The sequence below is a fragment of the Salvelinus fontinalis genome, chromosome 23, assembly GCF_029448725.1.
Source record: "Salvelinus fontinalis isolate EN_2023a chromosome 23, ASM2944872v1, whole genome shotgun sequence".
NCBI classification, from domain to species: domain Eukaryota; kingdom Metazoa; phylum Chordata; class Actinopteri; order Salmoniformes; family Salmonidae; genus Salvelinus; species Salvelinus fontinalis.
This window is the reverse complement of record NC_074687.1, coordinates 30,371,551-30,391,101: the sequence shown is the minus strand read 5'-3', so window position 1 is coordinate 30,391,101 and position 19,551 is coordinate 30,371,551. Positions and strand designations below refer to the sequence as shown.

General features: G+C 38.6%; 1 protein-coding gene across 7 annotated transcripts in view; it reads left to right on the top strand.

Moving 5' to 3' along the window:
• LOC129821107 (semaphorin-5B-like) overlaps positions 1–19,551 on the top strand; it is a 199,204-nt gene that overhangs the window by 161,990 nt on the left and 17,663 nt on the right. For all 7 annotated transcript variants that reach the window (XR_008754272.1, XM_055878404.1, XM_055878409.1 and 4 more), the window contains 2 exons: positions 119–266; positions 6,146–6,371. Coding sequence is in view for 6 of the 7 variants with exons in the window: in XM_055878404.1 (XP_055734379.1) it covers positions 119–266; positions 6,146–6,371 (374 nt within the window). In the remaining variant the exon portion in view is untranslated. The remainder of the gene's footprint in view (positions 1–118; positions 267–6,145; positions 6,372–19,551) is intronic.

Here is a 19,551-nt window from a genome sequence, read left to right as displayed (position 1 = left end):
GCTCTCTTACACACCCCAGTGCCTCTCACCGTGTAAGGCAGAAGACAAATTGACATTTCTTCCAAAATAGATATCAGTTTCTACCCTTCCGTCCCGTCTCCTCTCCTCCCCTCTCTAGGTTCTGTAACGAGGGTGTGTCATGTCCCCAGCCTATCTTCTGGTCCCCGTGGGGTTCCTGGACTAAGTGCAGTGCTGAGTGTGGAGGTGGGGTCCACTCCAGGGTCAGGAGCTGTGAGAATGGGAACAGCTGCCCAGGCTGCGCACTGGTACGATATGGATGGACGGACAGACGGATGCATGCACACACACACACACACACACACACACACACACACATACACACACCTCTTGGCTCACAGAGCTGCTCTGGACCTGTATGTGAGCCTGAGAGGCGCCCCTTAGCCCTTCCAGTCCCCAAAGTGTGCTTTTTGTTCATGGTAGAATTTAACCAAAAAGTTTTTTAAATTATTTTTTACAAATTGGTTGTTGTTGTTCTGTACACACTGCCCGCATGTCGTTGTTAAATTCTCATCTATGTTTCAGAACCAAAAAGTTGTGTGTCTTGATTGTTGACCAAGGACCATTCATCAGCACAAAGGACTGTATGCATATCCAGATTAGTGACCAGAAAGAATTTCCTCCAGTTTTTCCTGGAATAAACAGATTGTCACGATCGTGTGGGGGAGAGACGGACCAAAACGCAGCATGTGAAAAACAAGACATCTTCTTTTTATTGTGAAGAAGGGAAAAAAAACGAAACAAAACACTTACAAACTAACAAAACAACAAACGACCGTGAAGCTACAAAACGAAAGTGCACACACAAGCTACTAACGTTTAGACATAGACAATTACCCACAACAAACTAAAGCCTATGGCTACCTTAAATATGGCTCCCAATCAGAGACAACAGAAACCAGCTGTCTCTAATTGGGAATCCGTTCAGGCAACCATAGACTTTCCTAGACAACTACACCCAACATAGACACAGCTAGACAACTATACTAAACATAAACCCAACTACTCTAAATAAACCCCCTAAACCTTACAACCACCCTAGACACTACAAAACCCACATAAATTACCCATGTCACACCCTGACCTAACTAAAATAATAAAGAAAACAAAGAATACTAAGGCCAGGGCGTGACATAACCCCCCCCTTAAGGTGCGAACTCCGGGTGCACCAGCACACAGTCTAGGGGAGGGTCTGGGTGGGCTTCCTTCCACGGTGGCGGCTCTGGCACTGGTCGTGGTCCCCACCCCACCACAGTCACTACCCGCCTCCTTAGCTTCCTCCAAATGGTCACCCTCCACATTAACCCCACTGGATTAAGGGGCAGCACCGGACTAAGGGGCAGCACCGGACTAAGGGGCAGCACCAGGATAAGGGACAGCACCAGGATAAGGGACAGCACCAGGATAAGGGGCAGCACCAGGATAAGGGGCAGCACCAGGATAAGGGGCAGCACCAGGATAAGGGGCAGCTCCGGACTGAGGGACGGATCCTGGCTGGATGGCGGATCCTGGCTGGCTGGCTCTGGTGGATCCTGGCTGGCTGGCGGATCCTGGCTGGCTGGCTCTGGCGGATCCTGGCTGGATGACGGCTCTGGCGGATCCTGGCTGGACGGCTCATGGCTGGCTGACGGATCTGGCTGCTCATGGCTAGCTGACGGATCTGGCTGCTCATGGCTGGCTGACGGATCTGGCTGCTCATGGCTGGCTGACGGATCTGGCTGCTCATGGCTGGCTGACGGATCTGGCTGCTCATGGCTGGCTGACGGATCTGGCTGCTCATGGCTGGCTGACGGATCTGGCTGCTCATGGCTGGCTGACGGATCTGGCTGCTCATGGCTGGCTGACGGATCTGGCTGCTCATGGCTGGCTGACGGATCTGGCTGCTCATGGCTGGCTGACGGATCTGGCTGCTCATGGCTGGCTGACGGATCTGGCTGCTCATGGCTGGCTGACGGATCTGGCCGCTCATGGCTGGCTGACGGATCTGGCTGCACATGGCTGGCTGGCGGCTCTGGCAGATCCTGTCTGGTTGGCGGCTCTGGCAGATCCTGTCTGGTTGGCGGCTCTGGCAGATCCTGTCTGGTTGGCGGCTCTGGCAGATCCTGTCTGGTTGGCGGCTCTGGCAGATCCTGTCTGACGAATGGCTCTAGCGGCTCCTGACTGACGAACGGCTCTGACGGCTCGGGACAGACGGGCGGCTCTAATGGCTCGGGGCAGACGGATGGCTCAGATGGCGCTGGGTAGACGGATGGCTCAGATGGCGCTGGGTAGACGGATGGCTCAGATGGCGCTGGGTAGACGGATGGCTCAGATGGCGCTTGGCAGACGGGCAGTTCAGGCATCGCTGTGCAGACGGCAGACTCTGGCCGGCTGAGGCGCACTGTAGGCCTGGTGCGTGGTGCCGAAACTGGTGTTACCGGGCTGGGGACACGCTTCTCAGGGCTAGTGCGGGGAGAAGGAACAGGGCATACTGGACCCTGGGGACGCACATTAGGCCTAGTGCGTGGTGCCGGAACTGGTGGTACCGGGCTGGGGACACGCATCTCAGGGCTAGTGCGGGGAGCAGGAACAGGGCATACTGGACCCTGGGGACGCACATTAGGCCTAGTGCGTGGTGCCGGAACTGGTGGTACCGGGCTGGGGACACGCATCTCAGGGCTAGTGCGGGGAGCAGCAACAGGACGCACAGGACTCTGGGGACACACAGGAGGCTTGGTGCGTGGTTTAGGCACCGGTGGTAAAGGGCTGGGGACTGTCACAGGAGAGTTAGTACGTGGGGCTAATACAGGAGATGCAGGACTAGGGAGGCGTACAGGAGGCCTGGTTCGTGGGACTGTCATTCCCAGACGGTTAGCACGCACATCAGGACGAGCATGGAGAGCTGACTCAGGTAACATCACATCCCGCACACGCTCTGTCGGGTGGATCTTGTGCCTCACGCACCAACACAGCAGCTCCCTCATTTCACTCTCTTCCAATCTCCCCAATAAATCCTTAACAGTCTCTGTATCATCCCCATTGCTCACCTCCAATATCAGCCCGACTGGCTCAGGTTCCCTCTTAGAGTCCTCACGGGTAGCATGGGAAGTTGACGCAGATCTCCCATCTGGACTCGCCACACTCCCCATGAGCCCCTCCCCAAGACATTTTTGGGTATTACTCACAGGTTTCCAGCCTTGCTTCCGTGCTGCCTCCTCATATCGCCTCCTCTCGGCTTTCGCTGCCTCCAACTCTTCACGAGGGAGGCGATATTCTCCCGGTTGTGCCCAAGGCCCCTTACCATCCAGTATCTCCTCCCATGTCCATGAATCCTGTGTAGGTGGGTCCTGTTGGCGCTTTACATGCCGCTTGGTCCTGCATTGGTGGGTAATTCTGTCTATGTTATACGTTTGTAGCCTGTGTGTGCACTACGTTCATAGCTTCACGGTCGTTTGTTTGTTTTGTTATTTTTTTTGTAAGAGTGTTTCTTTTCGTGTTACGTCTTCATCTATATTAAAAGGAAGATGTATTTCTCACACGCTGTGCCCTGGTCATCTCTCTCTCCTATTGACAACCGTGACACATATAGGTCACATTTATCATCCATATAAAATACAGTTTATCTACTACTGACTCCTCTTTACCAGAACTATAATAGGCTACCTGGCAATTTTATTGATACTTTTCATAATTCAGATAGGCCTAATTTGGGTGGTACTGGTGATGTGTCTAAAGATAAGCAGCTGTAACATCGCGCTGACTTCAATATTATGGAATTACGATGTAACATATTCTGGCAAATTTATGAAGATATTTGTGAGGAAGCACAGGTCTACTCGGCAGCCAACAAGCACTCTGCAGGCAGGCTGCCCTCCAAAGTGATGGAGCGGTCCGAACACAACATGCTTTCCATCAGATCCTGCAACATTCGCTACAAGTACCCGTAGGATTTTGCTCTGGTTGATCTGGCCTCCACAATCACACCGACCTCAACCCAATTGAGATGGTTTAGGATGAGTTGAACCGCAGAAAAAAGGAAAAGCAGCCATATGCTCAGCATATGTGGGAAACTCCTTCAAGACTGTTGGAAAAGCAATCCAGGTGAAGCTGATTGAGAGAATGCCAAGAGTGTGCAAAGCTGTCATCAAGGCAAAGGGTGGCTACTTTGAAGAATCTCAAATATAAATATATTTTGATTTGTTTAACACTTTTTTGGTTACTACATGATTCCATATGTGTTATTTCATAGTTTTGATGTCTTCACTATTAATTTACAATGTAGAAAATAGTAAAAACTTTCTTTAAATTTATTGGAAACTATGGCCCTACTCTGGACTCCGGAGAAGTGAGATAATATATCGCTAGTTGATATTGGCTGCTAACATGAATGACTTTCAGCACCAAATGCAGGTGTAAAAGGCAGTTTATTTCTGTAGCCTATCTTGCGTTTAGAAAATAAATCACAGTTTATGGCTGGCTACATTTGCGCAAACGATTGTGTGCACACTTGCATGATCGAGGGTCGCAAGTTTTGTACCACTCTTTTTTGGGAGTCGCATGTCAAAAATTCAAATAAAAACACTGGCATACATGTTACTGGCAACAAATCTAGTTGGGTTGGATATAGTAATAGTAGGCTACAGTATTTCTTACAATCTTCTATTTTGGCTGGAATTGCATTGGTCATTGTTAATAAATGCAGCATTTATTCCCCCACAAAAAATGTTTTGCCTGTGCTGAATATATCAGACTAGTAAAGGCCCAGTGCACTACTTTTGTGAAGAAATGTAAACTAAATGTATTTGAGTGTTTACCAGCATTTGTAACTTGAGTCTGATAATTATATGTACAAAACAGTTCATTTGATACTTGTGGAATATAAAAATACTTGCTTGAAATAGGTTTTCAGTTTCTTTAAATACTTTGCAAATGCAACTTATTTCTTTTTTTGTTGTAATTTTTAACCCCCTTTTTCTCCCCAATTTCATGATATCCAATTGCGATCTTGTCTCATCACTGCAACTCCACAACGGGCTCGGGAAAAGCAAAGGTCGTGTCATGCGTCCTCCAAAACATGACACGCTTCTTAACACCCGCGCGCTTAACCCAGAAGCCAGCCACACCAATGTGTCAGAGGAAACACAGATCAACTGAGGACCAGAGTCAGCCTGCAGGTTCCTGGCCCACCACAAGGAGTTACTAGAGCGCAATGAGCCAAGTAAAACCCGCCCAGCCAAACCCTCCCCTAACACAGACAACACTGGGCCAATTGTACACCATCCTATGGGATCGAACTCCAGGCGGTAGTGGCACCGCAACACAGTGCCTTAGACTGCTGCGCCACTCAGGAGGCCCGCAGCTTATTTCTATGTGAAAACTGAAATGGTCTATTCATTCCTTTTCCATAGACACTTTTATCCAGAGGAATTTACAGTAGTGAGTGCATACATTTTCAGACTTTTTCATGCTGGTCCCCCATGGGAATTGAACCCATAACCCTAGCATTGCAAGCACTAACTGAGCCTCATCACATTATATCCTCAATGTACTCAATTACTGTATTATGCATTGTTTTTCTTCATGGGGATGGACAATCTACAGGTACAAACCTAGATGACCACATTAAGTGGTTTGTAAGGATGGTAGATTAATACTGCACAAAACATTTTTTTAACGTTATTTGATAAAGGAAAATATTTAATTGGATGTGGATGTTTTGTGTGTTTTCCCATAACTTTGCACCTTTTGATGTAAATGTTTGAGGACAGGGTTTTGTTCTTTCTGGATTCCATTACAATGAGAATTGTAGAGAAAGGGACAGGGTAACAACTCTTACAATTCCAACTATTGAATCCTGCAAAATACTGTTCTTAATTAAACAACTACCTTTTTTGCCAAAGATGAGATGCAGAATTTTGTCCCCCCCCCGCGCTACAGATGTCTATATCTCCGCTAATACTAGTAAAGGCCCAGTGTACTACTTTCGTGAGAAGAAATATTAATATTTTTTATAAATATACATTTTGTTATTCAGATTTATCAGGGGGTGCTGCAGCAACCTCAGCACCAATATAGCTATGCTTTTATAATAATGGCCTCTCTTTCTCTCGCTCTTTCTTCTCCCTCCCCCTCAACCCTCCCCCTACAGGAGTACAAGGCGTGTAACCTGGAGGCGTGTCCAGAGGTAAAGAGGAACACCCCCTGGACCCCGTGGATGCCCATCAACGTGACCCAGGGCGGGGCACGCCAGGAGCAGAGGATGCGCTACATGTGCCGCGCCCAGCTGGCAGACCCCCACGAGCTGCAGATCGGACGACGCAAGGTAGAGACCCGCTTCTGCCCCAATGACGGCACGGTTGCCTGCGAGACCGACAGTGAGTATCCGATGTGGAATCGCTAGTTAGTTGTGATGTGCTAGTAGCTACCATTGAGCAAGTGACATGTATTGTGTTGGTGTGCAGAGGGTTGGGAGTTAACGCCCAGGTTTAAATATCGTTTTCATTTTGTCAAACCCACCCACTCTCAATCTATATTATAGACGGCTCTGGGCTCGTGGTAATGACTGGAGCAGGATGGGTGGAGGGGTATCAAATACATCAAATACGTGGTTTCCAGCTGTTTGATACCATTACATTTGCTCCGTTCCATTATTATAAGCTGTCCTCCCATCAGCAGCCTCCTGTGGTATCCTCCCGCTGGGTAGTACAGTGATGTAGAGCATATTGAAGGAATCCTCCTGTTAGTGTCTGTTAGTCTGTTAGTGACTGTTAGTGTGTTAGTGTCTGTTAGTATGTTAGTGTCTATTAGTATGTTAGTGTCTATTAGTGTGTTAGTGTCTATTAGTATGTTAGTGTCTGTTAGTGTGTTAGTGTCTATTAGTATGTTAGTGTCTGTTAGTATGTTAGTGTCTATTAGTATGTTAGTGTCTGTTAGTGTGTTAGTGTCTATTAGTATGTTAGTGTCTGTTAGTGTGTTAGTGTCTATTAGTGTGTTAGTGTCTGTTAGTGTGTTAGTGTCTATTAGTGTGTTGGTGTCTATTAGTGTGTTAGTGTCTGTTAGTATGTTAGTGTCTGTTAGTATGTTAGTGTCTATTAGTATGTTAGTGTCTGTTAGTGTGTTAGTGTCTATTAGTATGTTAGTGTCTATTAGTATGTTAGTGTGTTAGTGTCTATTAGTATGTTAGTGTCTATTAGTATGTTAGTGTGTTGGTGTCTATTAGTATGTTAGTGTGTTAGTGTCTATTAGTATGTTAGTGTCTATTAGTATGTTAGTGTCTATTAGTGTGTTAGTGTTTGTTAGTGTGTTAGTGTCTATTAGCATGTTAGTGTGTTAGTGTCTTTTAGTATGTGAGTGTCTATTAGTATGGTAGTGTCTATTAGTGTGTTAGTGTGTTAGTGTATATAAGTATGTTAGTGTCTATTAGTATGTTAGTGTCTATTAGTGTGTTAGTGTGTTAGTGTGTTAGTGTCTTAGTATGTTAGTGTGTTAGTGTCTATTAGTATGTCAGTGTGTTAGTGTCTATTAGTATGTTAGTGTCTATTAGTATGGTAGTGTCTATTAGTGTGTTAGTGTTTGTTAGTGTGTTCGTGTCTATTAGTATGTTAGTGTGTTAGTGTCTGTTAGTATGTTAGTGTCTATTAGTATGTTAGTGTCTGTTAGTGTGTTAGTGTATATTAGTATGTTAGTGTCTATTAGTATGTTAGTGTTTGTTAGTGTGTTAGTGTCTATTAGTATGTTAGTGTGTTAGTGTCTATTAGTATGTTAGTGTCTATTAGTGTGTTAGTGTCTATTAGTATGTTAGTGTCTATTAGTATGTTAGTGTCTGTTAGTGTGTTAGTGTATATTAGTATGTTAGTGTCTATTAGTATGTTAGTGTGTTAGTGTCTATTAGTGTGTTGGTGTCTATTAGTGTGTTAGTGTCTATTAGTATGTTGGTGTCTATTCGTATGTTAGTGTCTGTTAGTATGTTAGTGTCTATTAGTATGTTAGTGTCTGTTAGTATGTTAGTGTCTATTAGTATGTTAGTGTCTGTTAGTGTGTTAGTGTATATTAGTATGTTAGTGTCTATTAGTATGTTAGTGTCTATTAGTGTGTTAGTGTGTTAGTGTCTATTAGTATGTTAGTGTCTATTAGTATGTTAGTGTGTTAGTGTCTATTAGTATGTTGGTGTCTATTAGTGTGTTAGTGTCTATTAGTATGTTGGTGTCTATTAGTATGTTAGTGTCTATTAGTGTGTTAGTGTCTATTAGTATGTTAGTGTCTATTAGTATGTGAGTGTATATTAGTATGTTGGTGTCTATTCGTATGTTAGTGTGTTAGTGTATATTAGTATGTTAGTGTCTATTAGTATGTTAGTGTATATTAGTATGTTAGTGTGTTAGTGTCTATTAGTATGTTGGTGTCTATTAGTATGTTAGTGTCTATTAGTGTGTTAGTGTCTATTAGTATGTTAGTGTCTATTAGTATGTTAGTGTGTTAGTGTATATTAGTATGTTGGTGTCTATTCGTATGTTAGTGTCTATTAGTGTGTTAGTGTCTATTAGTGTGTTAGTGTCTATTAGTATGTTAGTGTCTATTAGTATGTTAGTGTGTTAGTGTCTATTAGTATGTTGGTGTCTATTCGTATGTTAGTGTGTTAGTGTATATTAGTATGTTGACGTCTATTAGTATGTTGGTGTCTATTAGTATGTTCGTGTCTATTAGTGTGTTAGTGTCTATTAGTGTGTTAGTGTGTTAGTGTCTATTAGTGTGTTAGTGTTTGTTAGTGTGTTAGTGTCTATTAGTATGTTAGTGTCTATTCGTGTGTTAGTGTCAATTTGTGTGTTAGGTCTCTGTGTTAGCTGTCTGTTAGTGTCAGTTGGTGTGTTAGTGTTCGCTAGTGTATTCGTGTCTGTTGGTGTGTTCGTGTCTGTTCGTGTTTTATTGTCTGTTGGTATGTTAGTGTATGTTAGTGTGTTTGTGTCAGTGTGTTAGTGTCTATTAGTATGTTAGTGTCTATTAGTGTGTTAGTGTCTATTAGTGTGTTAGTGGCTGTTGGTGTGTTAGTGTCTATTAGTATGTTAGTGTCTATTAGTGTGTTAGTGTCTATTAGTATGTTAGTGTCTATTAGTATGTTAGTGTCTATTAGTATGTTAGTGTGTTGGTGTCTATTAGTATGTTAGTGTGTTAGTGTCTATTAGTATGTTAGTGTCTATTAGTATGTTAGTGTCTATTAGTGTGTTAGTGTTTGTTAGTGTGTTAGTGTCTATTAGTATGTTAGTGTCTATTAGTATGTTAGTGTGTTAGTGTATATTAGTATGTTGGTGTCTATTCGTATGTTAGTGTCTATTAGTGTGTTAGTGTCTATTAGTATGTTAGTGTCTATTAGTGTGTTAGTGTTTGTTAGTGTGTTAGTGTCTATTAGTATGTTAGTGTGTTAGTGTCTATTAGTATGTTGGTGTCTATTCGTATGTTAGTGTGTTAGTGTATATTAGTATGTTGACGTCTATTAGTATGTTGGTGTCTATTAGTATGTTAGTGTCTATTAGTGTGTTAGTGTCTATTAGTGTGTTAGTGTGTTAGTGTCTATTAGTATGTTAGTGTCTATTAGTGTGTTAGTGTTTGTTAGTGTGTTAGTGTCTATTAGTATGTTAGTGTCTATTCGTGTGTTAGTGTCAATTTGTGTGTTAGGTCTCTGTGTTAGCTGTCTGTTAGTGTCAGTTGGTGTGTTAGTGTTCGCTAGTGTATTCGTGTCTGTTGGTGTGTTCGTGTCTGTTCGTGTTTTATTGTCTGTTGGTATGTTAGTGTATGTTAGTGTGTTTGTGTCAGTGTGTTAGTGTCTTTTAGTGTGTTGGTGGCTGTTGGTGTGTTAGTGTCTATTAGTGTGTTAGTGTCTATTAGTGTGTTAGTGTCTATTAGTATGTTAGTGTCTATTAGTATGTTAGTGTCTATTAGTATGTTAGTGTCTATTAGTATGTTAGTGTGTTGGTGTCTATTCGTATGTTAGTGTGTTAGTGTCTATTAGTATGTTAGTGTCTATTAGTATGTTAGTGTCTATTAGTGTGTTAGTGTTTGTTAGTGTGTTAGTGTCTATTAGTATGTTAGTGTCTATTAGTATGTTAGTGTGTTAGTGTATATTAGTATGTTGGTGTCTATTCGTATGTTAGTGTCTATTAGTGTGTTAGTGTCTATTAGTATGTTAGTGTCTATTAGTATGTTAGTGTGTTAGTGTCTATTAGTATGTTGGTGTCTATTCGTATGTTAGTGTGTTAGTGTATATTAGTATGTTGACGTCTATTAGTATGTTGGTGTCTATTAGTATGTTGGTGTCTATTAGTATGTTAGTGTCTATTAGTGTGTTAGTGTCTATTAGTGTGTTAGTGTGTTAGTGTCTATTAGTATGTTAGTGTCTATTAGTGTGTTAGTGTTTGTTAGTGTGTTAGTGTCTATTAGTATGTTAGTGTCTATTCGTGTGTTAGTGTCAATTTGTGTGTTAGGTCTCTGTGTTAGCTGTCTGTTAGTGTCAGTTGGTGTGTTAGTGTTCGCTAGTGTATTCGTGTCTGTTGGTGTGTTCGTGTCTGTTCGTGTTTTATTGTCTGTTGGTATGTTAGTGTATGTTAGTGTGTTTGTGTCAGTGTGTTAGTGTCTTTTAGTGTGTTAGTGTCTATTAGTATGTTAGTGTCTATTAGTATGTTAGTGTCTATTAGTATGTTAGTGTCTATTAGTATGTTAGTGTCTATTAGTATGTTAGTGTCTATTAGTATGTTAGTGTCTATTAGTATGTTAGTGTGTTGGTGTCTATTAGTATGTTAGTGTGTTAGTGTCTATTAGTATGTTAGTGTCTATTAGTATGTTAGTGTCTATTAGTGTGTTAGTGTTTGTTAGTGTGTTAGTGTCTATTAGTATGTTAGTGTGTTAGTGTCTATTAGTATGTGAGTGTCTATTAGTATGTTGGTGTCTATTCGTATGTTAGTGTGTTAGTGTATATTAGTATGTTAGTGTCTATTAGTATGGTAGTGTCTATTAGTGTGTTAGTGTGTTAGTGTCTATTAGTATGATAGTGTGTTAGTTTCTATTAGTATGTGAGTGTCTATTAGTATGTTGGTGTATATTCGTATGTTAGTGTGTTAGTGTATATTAGTATGTTAGTGTCTATTAGTATGTTAGTGTCTATTAGTATGTTAGTGTCTATTAGTGTGTTAGTGTGTTAGTGTCTATTAGTATGATAGTGTGTTAGTTTCTATTAGTATGTGAGTGTCTATTAGTATGTTGGTGTATATTCGTATGTTAGTGTGTTAGTGTCTATTAGTGTGTTAGTGTCTATTAGTGTGTTAGTGTCTATTAGTATGTTAGTGTCTATTAGTATGTTAGTGTCTATTAGTATGTTAGTGTCTATTAGTATGTTAGTGTGTTGGTGTCTATTCGTATGTTAGTGTCTATTAGTATGTTGGTGTATATTCGTATGTTAGTGTGTTAGTGTCTATTAGTGTGTTAGTGTCTATTAGTGTGTTAGTGTGTTAGTGTCTATTAGTATGATAGTGTGTTAGTTTCTATTAGTATGTGAGTGTCTATTAGTATGTTGGTGTATATTCGTATGTTAGTGTGTTAGTGTCTATTAGTGTGTTAGTGTCTATTAGTATGTTAGTGTCTATTAGTATGTTAGTGTCTATTAGTATGTTAGTGTCTATTAGTATGTTAGTGTGTTGGTGTCTATTCGTATGTTAGTGTGTTAGTGTATATTAGTATGTGAGTGTCTATTAGTATGTTGGTGTATATTCGTATGTTAGTGTCTATTAGTGTGTTAGTGTGTTAGTGTCTATTAGTATGATAGTGTGTTAGTTTCTATTAGTATGTGAGTGTCTATTAGTATGTTGGTGTATATTCGTATGTTAGTGTGTTAGTGTCTATTAGTGTGTTAGTGTCTATTAGTGTGTTAGTGTCTATTAGTATGTTAGTGTCTATTAGTATGTTAGTGTCTATTAGTATGTTAGTGTCTATTAGTATGTTAGTGTGTTGGTGTCTATTCGTATGTTAGTGTCTATTAGTATGTTGGTGTATATTCGTATGTTAGTGTGTTAGTGTCTATTAGTGTGTTAGTGTCTATTAGTGTGTTAGTGTGTTAGTGTCTATTAGTATGATAGTGTGTTAGTTTCTATTAGTATGTGAGTGTCTATTAGTATGTTGGTGTATATTCGTATGTTAGTGTGTTAGTGTCTATTAGTGTGTTAGTGTCTATTAGTGTGTTAGTGTCTATTAGTATGTTAGTGTCTATTAGTATGTTAGTGTCTATTAGTATGTTAGTGTCTATTAGTATGTTAGTGTGTTGGTGTCTATTCGTATGTTAGTGTGTTAGTGTCTATTAGTATGTTAGTGTCTATTAGTATGTTAGTGTCTATTAGTGTGTTAGTGTTTGTTAGTGTGTTAGTGTCTATTAGTATGTTAGTGTCTATTAGTATGTTAGTGTGTTAGTGTATATTAGTATGTTGGTGTCTATTCGTATGTTAGTGTCTATTAGTATGTTAGTGTGTTAGTGTCTATTAGTATGTTGGTGTCTATTCGTATGTTAGTGTGTTAGTGTATATTAGTATGTTGACGTCTATTAGTATGTTGGTGTCTATTAGTATGTTGGTGTCTATTAGTATGTTAGTGTCTATTAGTGTGTTAGTGTCTATTAGTGTGTTAGTGTGTTAGTGTCTATTAGTATGTTAGTGTCTATTAGTGTGTTAGTGTTTGTTAGTGTGTTAGTGTCTATTAGTATGTTAGTGTCTATTCGTGTGTTAGTGTCAATTTGTGTGTTAGGTCTCTGTGTTAGCTGTCTGTTAGTGTCAGTTGGTGTGTTAGTGTTCGCTAGTGTATTCGTGTCTGTTGGTGTGTTCGTGTCTGTTCGTGTTTTATTGTCTGTTGGTATGTTAGTGTATGTTAGTGTGTTTGTGTCAGTGTGTTAGTGTCTTTTAGTGTGTTAGTGTCTATTAGTATGTTAGTGTCTATTAGTATGTTAGTGTCTATTAGTATGTTAGTGTCTATTAGTATGTTAGTGTCTATTAGTATGTTAGTGTCTATTAGTATGTTAGTGTCTATTAGTATGTTAGTGTGTTGGTGTCTATTAGTATGTTAGTGTGTTAGTGTCTATTAGTATGTTAGTGTCTATTAGTATGTTAGTGTCTATTAGTGTGTTAGTGTTTGTTAGTGTGTTAGTGTCTATTAGTATGTTAGTGTGTTAGTGTCTATTAGTATGTGAGTGTCTATTAGTATGTTGGTGTCTATTCGTATGTTAGTGTGTTAGTGTATATTAGTATGTTAGTGTCTATTAGTATGGTAGTGTCTATTAGTGTGTTAGTGTGTTAGTGTCTATTAGTATGATAGTGTGTTAGTTTCTATTAGTATGTGAGTGTCTATTAGTATGTTGGTGTATATTCGTATGTTAGTGTGTTAGTGTATATTAGTATGTTAGTGTCTATTAGTATGTTAGTGTCTATTAGTATGTTAGTGTCTATTAGTGTGTTAGTGTGTTAGTGTCTATTAGTATGTTAGTGTGTTAGTGTCTATTAGTATGTCAGTGTGTTAGTGTCTATTAGTATGTTAGTGTCTATTAGTATGTCAGTGTGTTAGTGTCTATTAGTATGGTAGTGTCTATTAGTGTGTTAGTGTTTGTTAGTGTGTTAGTGTCTATTAGTATGTTAGTGTCTGTTAGTGTGTTAGTGTATATTAGTATGTTAGTGTCTATTAGTATGTTAGTGTTTGTTAGTGTGTTAGTGTCTATTAATATGTTAGTGTGTTAGTGTCTATTAGTATGTTAGTGTCTATTAGTATGTTAGTGTGTTAGTGTCTGTTAGTATGTTAGTGTCTATTAATATGTTAGTGTCTGTTAGTGTGTTAGTGTATATTAGTATGTTAGTGTCTATTAGTATGTTAGTGTTTGTTAGTGTGTTAGTGTCTATTAATATGTTAGTGTGTTAGTGTCTATTAGTATGTTAGTGTCTATTAGTGTGTTAGTGTCTATTAGTATGTTAGTGTCTATTAGTATGTTAGTGTGTTAGTGTGTTAGTGTATATTAGTATGTTAGTGTCTATTAGTATGTTAGTGTGTTAGTGTCTATTAGTGTGTTGGTGTCTATTAGTGTGTTGGTGTCTATTAGTGTGTTAGTGTCTATTAGTATGTTGGTGTCTATTCGTATGTTAGTGTATGTTAGTGTCTATTAGTATGTTAGTGTCTGTCAGTATGTTAGTGTCTATTAGTATGTTAGTGTCTATTAGTGTGTTAGTGTGTTAGTGTCTATTAGTATGTTAGTGTCTATTAGTATGTTAGTGTGTTAGTGTCTATTAGTATGTTGGTGTCTATTAGTATGTTGGTGTCTATTAGTATGTTAGTGTCTATTAGTATGTGAGTGTCTATTAGTATGTTGGTGTCTATTAGTATGTTAGTGTCTATTAGTGTGTTAGTGTTTGTTAGTGTGTTAGTGTCTATTAGTATGTTAGTGTCTATTCGTGTGTTAGTGTCAATTTGTGTGTTAGGTCTCTGTGTTAGCTGTCTGTTAGTGTCAGTTGGTGTGTTAGTGTTCGCTAGTGTATTCGTGTCTGTTGGTGTGTTCGTGTCTGTTCGTGTTTTATTGTCTGTTGGTATGTTAGTGTATGTTAGTGTGTTTGTGTCTGTGTGTTAGTGTCTTTTAGTGTGTTAGTGGCTGTTGGTGTGTTAGTGTCTATTAGTGTGTTAGTGTCTATTAGTATGTTAGTGTCTATTAGTATGTTAGTGTCTATTAGTATGTTAGTGTCTATTAGTATGTTAGTGTGTTGGTGTCTATTAGTATGTTAGTGTGTTAGTGTCTATTAGTATGTTAGTGTCTATTAGTATGTTAGTGTCTATTAGTGTGTTAGTGTTTGTTAGTGTGTTAGTGTCTATTAGTATGTTAGTGTGTTAGTGTCTATTAGTATGTGAGTGTCTATTAGTATGTTGGTGTCTATTCGTATGTTAGTGTGTTAGTGTATATTAGTATGTTAGTGTCTATTAGTTTGGTAGTGTCTATTAGTGTGTTAGTGTGTTAGTGTCTATTAGTATGTTAGTGTGTTAGTTTCTATTAGTATGTGAGTGTCTATTAGTATGTTGGTGTATATTCGTATGTTAGTGTGTTAGTGTATATTAGTATGTTAGTGTCTATTAGTATGTTAGTGTCTATTAGTATGTTAGTGTCTATTAGTGTGTTAGTGTGTTAGTGTCTATTAGTATGTTAGTGTGTTAGTGTCTATTAGTATGTCAGTGTGTTAGTGTCTATTAGTATCTTAGTGTCTATTAGTATGTCAGTGTGTTAGTGTCTATTAGTATAGTAGTGTCTATTAGTGTGTTAGTGTTTGTTAGTGTGTTAGTGTCTATTAGTATGTTAGTGTCTGTTAGTGTGTTAGTGTATATTAGTATGTTAGTGTCTATTAGTATGTTAGTGTTTGTTAGTGTGTTAGTGTCTATTAATATGTTAGTGTGTTAGTGTCTATTAGTATGTTAGTGTCTATTAGTGTGTTAGTGTCTATTAGTATGTTAGTGTGTTAGTGTGTTAGTGTATATTAGTATGTTAGTGTCTATTAGTATGTTAGTGTGTTAGTGTCTATTAGTGTGTTGGTGTCTATTAGTGTGTTGGTGTCTATTAGTGTGTTAGTGTCTATTAGTATGTTGGTGTCTATTCGTATGTTAGTGTATGTTAGTGTCTATTAGTATGTTAGTGTCTGTCAGTATGTTAGTGTCTATTAGTATGTTAGTGTCTATTAGTGTGTTAGTGTGTTAGTGTCTATTAGTATGTTAGTGTCTATTAGTATGTTAGTGTGTTAGTGTCTATTAGTATGTTAGTGTCTATTAGTATGTTAGTGTGTTAGTGTCTGTTAGTATGTTAGTGTCTATTAGTATGTTAGTGTCTGTTAGTGTGTTAGTGTATATTAGTATGTTAGTGTCTATTAGTATGTTAGTGTTTGTTAGTGTGTTAGTGTCTATTAATATGTTAGTGTGTTAGTGTCTATTAGTATGTTAGTGTCTATTAGTGTGTTAGTGTCTATTAGTATGTTAGTGTCTATTAGTATGTTAGTGTGTTAGTGTGTTAGTGTATATTAGTATGTTAGTGTCTATTAGTATGTTAGTGTGTTAGTGTCTATTAGTGTGTTGGTGTCTATTAGTGTGTTGGTGTCTATTAGTGTGTTAGTGTCTATTAGTATGTTGGTGTCTATTCGTATGTTAGTGTATGTTAGTGTCTATTAGTATGTTAGTGTCTGTCAGTATGTTAGTGTGTTAGTGTCTATTAGTATGTTAGTGTCTATTAGTATGTTAGTGTGTTAGTGTCTATTAGTATGTTAGTGTCTATTAGTGTGTTAGTGTGTTAGTGTCTATTAGTATGTTAGTGTCTATTAGTATGTTAGTGTGTTAGTGTCTATTAGTATGTTGGTGTCTATTAGTATGTTGGTGTCTATTAGTATGTTAGTGTCTATTAGTATGTGAGTGTCTATTAGTATGTTGGTGTCTATTCGTATGTTAGTGTGTTAGTGTATATTAGTATGTTAGTGTCTATTAGTATGTTAGTGTGTTAGTGTCTATTAGTATGTTGGTGTCTATTAGTATGTTAGTGTCTATTAGTGTGTTAGTGTCTATTAGTATGTTAGTGTGTTAGTGTCTATTAGTATGTTGGTGTCTATTCGTATGTTAGTGTGTTAGTGTATATTAGTATGTTGACGTCTATTAGTATGTTGGTGTCTATTAGTATGTTGGTGTCTATTAGTATGTTAGTGTCTATTAGTGTGTTAGTGTCTATTAGTGTGTTAGTGTCTATTAGTATGTTAGTGTCTATTAGTGTGTTAGTGTTTGTTAGTGTGTTAGTGTCTATTAGTATGTTAGTGTCTATTCGTGTGTTAGTGTCAATTTGTGTGTTAGGTCTCTGTGTTAGCTGTCTGTTAGTGTCAGTTGGTGTGTTAGTGTTCGCTAGTGTATTCGTGTCTGTTGGTGTGTTCGTGTCTGTTCGTGTTTTATTGTCTGTTGGTATGCTAGTGTATGTTAGTGTGTTTGTGTCAGTGCGTTAGTGTCTTTTAGTGTGTTAGTGGCTGTTGGTGTGTTAGTGTCTATTAGTGTGTTAGTGTCTATTAGTATGTTAGTGTCTATTAGTATGTTAGTGTCTATTAGTATGTTAGTGTGTTGGTGTCTATTAGTATGTTAGTGTGTTAGTGTCTATTAGTATGTTAGTGTCTATTAGTATGTTAGTGTCTATTAGTGTGTTAGTGTTTGTTAGTGTGTTAGTGTCTATTAGTATGTTAGTGTGTTAGTGTCTATTAGTATGTGAGTGTCTATTAGTATGTTGGTGTCTATTCGTATGTTAGTGTGTTAGTGTATATTAGTATGTTAGTGTCTATTAGTATGGTAGTGTCTATTAGTGTGTTAGTGTGTTAGTGTCTATTAGTATGTTAGTGTGTTAGTTTCTATTAGTATGTGAGTGTCTATTAGTATGTTGGTGTCTATTCGTATGTTAGTGTGTTAGTGTATATTAGTATGTTAGTGTCTATTAGTATGTTAGTGTGTTAGTGTCTATTAGTATGTTGGTGTCTATTAGTATGTTAGTGTCTATTAGTGTGTTAGTGTCTATTAGTATGTTAGTGTGTTAGTGTCTATTAGTATGTTGGTGTCTATTCGTATGTTAGTGTGTTAGTGTATATTAGTATGTTAGTGTCTATTAGTGTGTTAGTGTCTATTAGTGTGTTAGTGTTTATTAGTATGTTAGTGTCTATTAGTGTGTTAGTGTCAATTTGTGTGTTAGGTGTCTGTGTTAGCTGTCTGTTAGTGTCAGTTGGTGTGTTAGTGTTCGCTAGTGTATTCGTGTCTGTTGGTGTGTTCGTGTCTGTTCGTGTTTTATTGTCTGTTGGTATGTTAGTGTATGTTAGTGTGTTTGTGTCAGTGTGTTAGTGTCTTTTAGTGTGTTAGTGGCTGTTGGTGTGTTAGTGTCTATTAGTATGTTAGTGTCTATTAGTGTGTTAGTGTCTATTAGTATGTTAGTGTCTATTAGTATGTTAGTGTGTTGGTGTCTATTAGTATGTTAGTGTGTTAGTGTCTATTAGTATGTTAGTGTCTATTAGTATGTTAGTGTCTATTAGTATGTTAGTGTGTTGGTGTCTATTAGTATGTTAGTGTGTTAGTGTCTATTAGTGTGTTAGTGTCTTTTAGTGTGTTAGTGGCTGTTGGTGTGTTAGTGTCTATTAGTATGTTAGTGTCTATTAGTGTGTTAGTGTCTATTAGTATGTTAGTGTCTATTAGTATGTTAGTGTCTATTAGTATGTTAGTGTGTTGGTGTCTATTAGTATGTTAGTGTGTTAGTGTCTATTAGTATGTTAGTGTCTATTAGTATGTTAGTGTCTATTAGTGTGTTAGTGTTTGTTAGTGTGTTAGTGTCTATTAGTATGTTAGTGTCTATTAGTATGTTAGTGTCTATTAGTATGTTAGTGTGTTAGTGTATATTAGTATGTTGGTGTCTATTCGTATGTTAGTGTCTATTAGTGTGTTAGTGTCTATTAGTATGTTAGTGTCTATTAGTATGTTAGTGTGTTAGTGTCTATTAGTATGTTGGTGTCTATTCGTATGTTAGTGTGTTAGTGTATATTAGTATGTTGACGTCTATTAGTATGTTGGTGTCTATTAGTATGTTAGTGTCTATTAGTGTGTTAGTGTCTATTAGTGTGTTAGTGTGTTAGTGTCTATTAGTATGTTAGTGTCTATTAGTGTGTTAGTGTTTGTTAGTGTGTTAGTGTCTATTAGTATGTTAGTGTCTATTCGTGTGTTAGTGTCAATTTGTGTGTTAGGTCTCTGTGTTAGCTGTTTGTTAGTGTCAGTTGGTGTGTTAGTGTTCGCTAGTGTATTCGTGTCTGTTGGTGTGTTCGTGTCTGTTCGTGTTTTATTGTCTGTTGGTATGTTAGTGTGTTTGTGTCAGTGTGTTAGTGTCTTTTAGTGTGTTAGTGGCTGTTGGTGTGTTAGTGTCTCTTGGTATGTTAGTGGCTGTTGATGTCTGTTGGTGTCTGTTAGTGTGTGGGTCTCCCAGCAGGCACACAATGCTGCTGGTCACAGTCCGACTCTCTTCTCCTGGTGGCAGCTTTACGCTCTCCGCCCACTGTATCGATTAACTGTAGCTGGCTGACAGTGGTGGGCTGGCCAGGGTGGGCTGTGTAGGCAGGGTGGGCAGATAGGAGGACAGGCTCAGAGAGGAGCTGATGAACTGCTTCTGAACAGGAAATACCGTCCAGACTGGACAGGACTAAAGGGAAGGATGGTCTCTCTCTCTCTGTCTCTCTCTCTATGTATGGCCAGGTGGCTCTGTCTGTTGTATATACATTATATTCAGTTAGTGAGGTCACTGCAAAACACTTAAACACTTCCCAACGTGTCACAGTCTAGCCAGACTTACCCAGAATAAGACCAGTGCTGACTTGAGTAAGATATGAATAAAGTACGACTCCTTCCTCAGAACAGAGAGTAGATGATTTTTCAGTTGTATGACTCTCCATGGAGGCAGGATTGAATAATCTGAACAGTTTTGGAATGGAGAGTGTTTCAGTATAAAGAAAGCCTGGTCCT